Source organism: Rhea americana, unplaced genomic scaffold (genome assembly GCF_003343005.1).
Source record: "Rhea americana isolate MKP2758 unplaced genomic scaffold, rheAme1 scaffold_515, whole genome shotgun sequence".
Taxonomy (NCBI): domain Eukaryota; kingdom Metazoa; phylum Chordata; class Aves; order Rheiformes; family Rheidae; genus Rhea; species Rhea americana.
The window spans coordinates 161,992-164,377 of record NW_028186663.1 but is presented as its reverse complement, the minus strand read 5'-3'; the positions used below and the strand labels follow the sequence as shown (position 1 = coordinate 164,377).

The window sequence follows — 2,386 nt, the reverse complement described above, 5'->3', positions numbered from 1 at the left end:
GAAGCAGTCGATCCTGGAGGCGATCGTGCACTTGTTGGCCAGGTAGCGGGAGATGCGCCCCTTGTTCTTGGCRGCCGCTCGCCCGATGAAGGTGGAGTGAAAAATGAGCCCGTACTTTGGCGTGTTCCCTCGCGTCTTCAGCGCCCTGGAAGCGGCCCGCGGAGCTGTCAGAGCACGGCACAGGGAGCCCCGGGGCCAGGGGCGTCCTCCGGACCGGAGTCACGCGGGCCAAGGGGGCAGGGCCCCCCCCGGCCGCCCCCACCCCAACCCAGGGCACCGCTAACCTCCGGGGCGGCTCCCTGCGCACAGACCCGCCGTCAGGCACCCGCAACGCAAGACACGAAGCCGCGGTGGTCGCTCAGAGGCTGGGGCTGGCTGATCACGCGCGGCCGAGGCCGCGGCGGCCCGGCGCGTCACACCCAGCAGCCCAGGGGCCTGCCATCACCGCAACCACCCTGCAGCGGTACCTGAAGAGGGCTTTCTCAGCCCCCAGGATCTGCACCGTCGAGGCCGGGTACTTGGCCAGGTTCGTCAGGCTGCCGGCGTGGGAGATGAGACGAGCGCCCACCTGCGAACGCACAGGGCTGGGGTTACCCCTGCCGTCCCCAGGCGCGTACGGAGYCCCAGTCCGCTAGGACCGGGCAGCGCGGCCCCCACCCAGGCCACGGATCAGCAGCAAGAAGTGTCAGCAGGGCTGCTCAGTGGATTGACAGATTCGCTTGGACATCACCTCCGCGGCCTGGGCGAGCCCAGAACACCCACTCACCACTTCTCCGATGAGGGCGGAGAGGCTGGGAGCCACCTGGCTCATCTTGGAGCGGAGATACTCCTGCAGGCCCTTGCGGTACTCGGACAGYGAGATCACGCGGCTGGAGAAGCTCTCGATGTTGATGAGGTCAATGGGGGAGATGTCCATGCCTGGGAGGGAGCGGCGTCAGGGGCCGGGCCGCGTGGATCGCACGGCTGAGGACGGCGCGATGGGCGCCCCGTCCTCGGCCAGAACAACTCTTCTCGCCTCAGCCTCGCGCCCTGAAAAATCCAAGGCTCCGCCAGAGCCACCGCTGCCGCTCCCCGCTCACCCATGGAGGAGCGGGAGGCTTCCAGGATCGCCTGCGCCTTGGCGCTGTCCATGACGATCTCCTCCAGCCCCTCCAAGCTCTCCTCGCTCAGCTCCTTGCGGTTCCCGATGAACTTGGCGAGGCGGCAGTACGTGTAGTTCTCCGAGACGATCTTGATCAGCTCGGGGAAGTGGTACCCGTACCACTCCCTGCGGGGAGGGCCGGTCAGGGGAGGAGCCCCAGCCCCAGCCCCAGCCCCAGCCCCAGCCCCCCCCCCAGCCCCAGCCCCAGCCCCCTCGCGCGCCGTGTCCCCCCGCTCACAATCCAGCCAGGGCACTGCCTCCCGGGCCGGGGTGTACCGAGGCGATGCTCTCCCTCCCCGTTCTGTACAGGCAGCTGAGGCGGCGGCTGCCTGCGGTAAGCGTGGGGAGGTGGAAACCCCCCCGCCCCGGTCCCGCCTGGCTCACCGCACGCGCATGGAAAAGGTGTTTATGTCTTTGTCCAGCTGGTCCAGCAAGCTGATGGACTGGATGATCATGTTGTCCACGCGGTTCACGTTGAACTTCACCTTGGCCCGGGAATAGCTGTGGCCGAGGCCCAGCTGGGCCTTGGAGGCCGACTGGGCCGTGAGGCCCTTCACCAGGGCGTGGAAGTGCAGACGGATCCCTGCGTGCGGGCGGCGCCGTCAACCCGTGCCGGAGCGCGCTGCCGGCTGCTCCCGCTGCCCGGAGCCGCCCTGCGGGGCCGGGCCGGCTCACGGGGAAGCTCCCGAAGGAGCTGCCCGGCCCCRGCCCCGGCCCAGCCCGGCAGGAGCGGAGGTGCCGCGCGCAGCGCCCTCCCTCGCCCGCGCTCACCCCGCAGGATCTCGGCCACGACGCCCCCCGTCTGGCACTGGTAGCCCAGCTCCTCCAGGATGGCGGCCCCGATCTTGGCGTCGGCGACCCCCAGCAGCGCTTTCCTCTTCTTGGCGGGCATGTGGGTCTCCAGGAGCAGCCGCAGGTCCTCGTGGAGGACGCCTGCGCGGGGAGGGGCGGTCAGGCCGGCCCGGGGGCGCCGCCGCGGCCCAGGGCGGCACCGGCACCGCCGCCGCGGCCCGGCTCCCGCTCACCTTCCGACACGGCGTTCATGTTCTCCAGGGCGCTTTGCGCCGACTTGAAGGGCGAGAAGGCCACGAGCTTCACCACGTTGTGGAACTTGCCCACGCTGAGGACGCTCTCCTCCACCTGCCGGGCCGCCGTGAGTGCCGCGCTCCCGAGGGCGGCCCGGGCCCCGACCCCCCTCACCCCCGGGATCGGCCCCGAGCCCTCCCCACACCCCGCCCGGCCCCG

At 70.9% G+C, this 2,386-nt stretch overlaps 1 protein-coding gene and 1 non-coding gene across 2 annotated transcripts in view; both read right to left on the bottom strand.

Annotated features, from left to right (window-relative positions):
* NOP56 (NOP56 ribonucleoprotein) overlaps nt 1-2,386 on the bottom strand; it is a 5,664-nt gene that overhangs the window by 1,941 nt on the left and 1,337 nt on the right. The window contains exons 2-8 of the mRNA XM_085318053.1: nt 2,167-2,336; nt 1,913-2,074; nt 1,526-1,724; nt 1,080-1,267; nt 767-918; nt 468-568; nt 2-145 (exon numbers count right to left, since the gene is read on the bottom strand). Of these exons, the coding sequence (XP_085174179.1) occupies nt 2-145; nt 468-568; nt 767-918; nt 1,080-1,267; nt 1,526-1,724; nt 1,913-2,074; nt 2,167-2,336 (1,116 nt within the window). The remainder of the gene's footprint in view (nt 1; nt 146-467; nt 569-766; nt 919-1,079; nt 1,268-1,525; nt 1,725-1,912; nt 2,075-2,166; nt 2,337-2,386) is intronic.
* LOC146588409 (small nucleolar RNA SNORA51) lies at nt 1,362-1,492 on the bottom strand. The gene has a single exon (XR_014897427.1). It is a non-coding gene; the product is annotated as a small nucleolar RNA SNORA51 (small nucleolar RNA).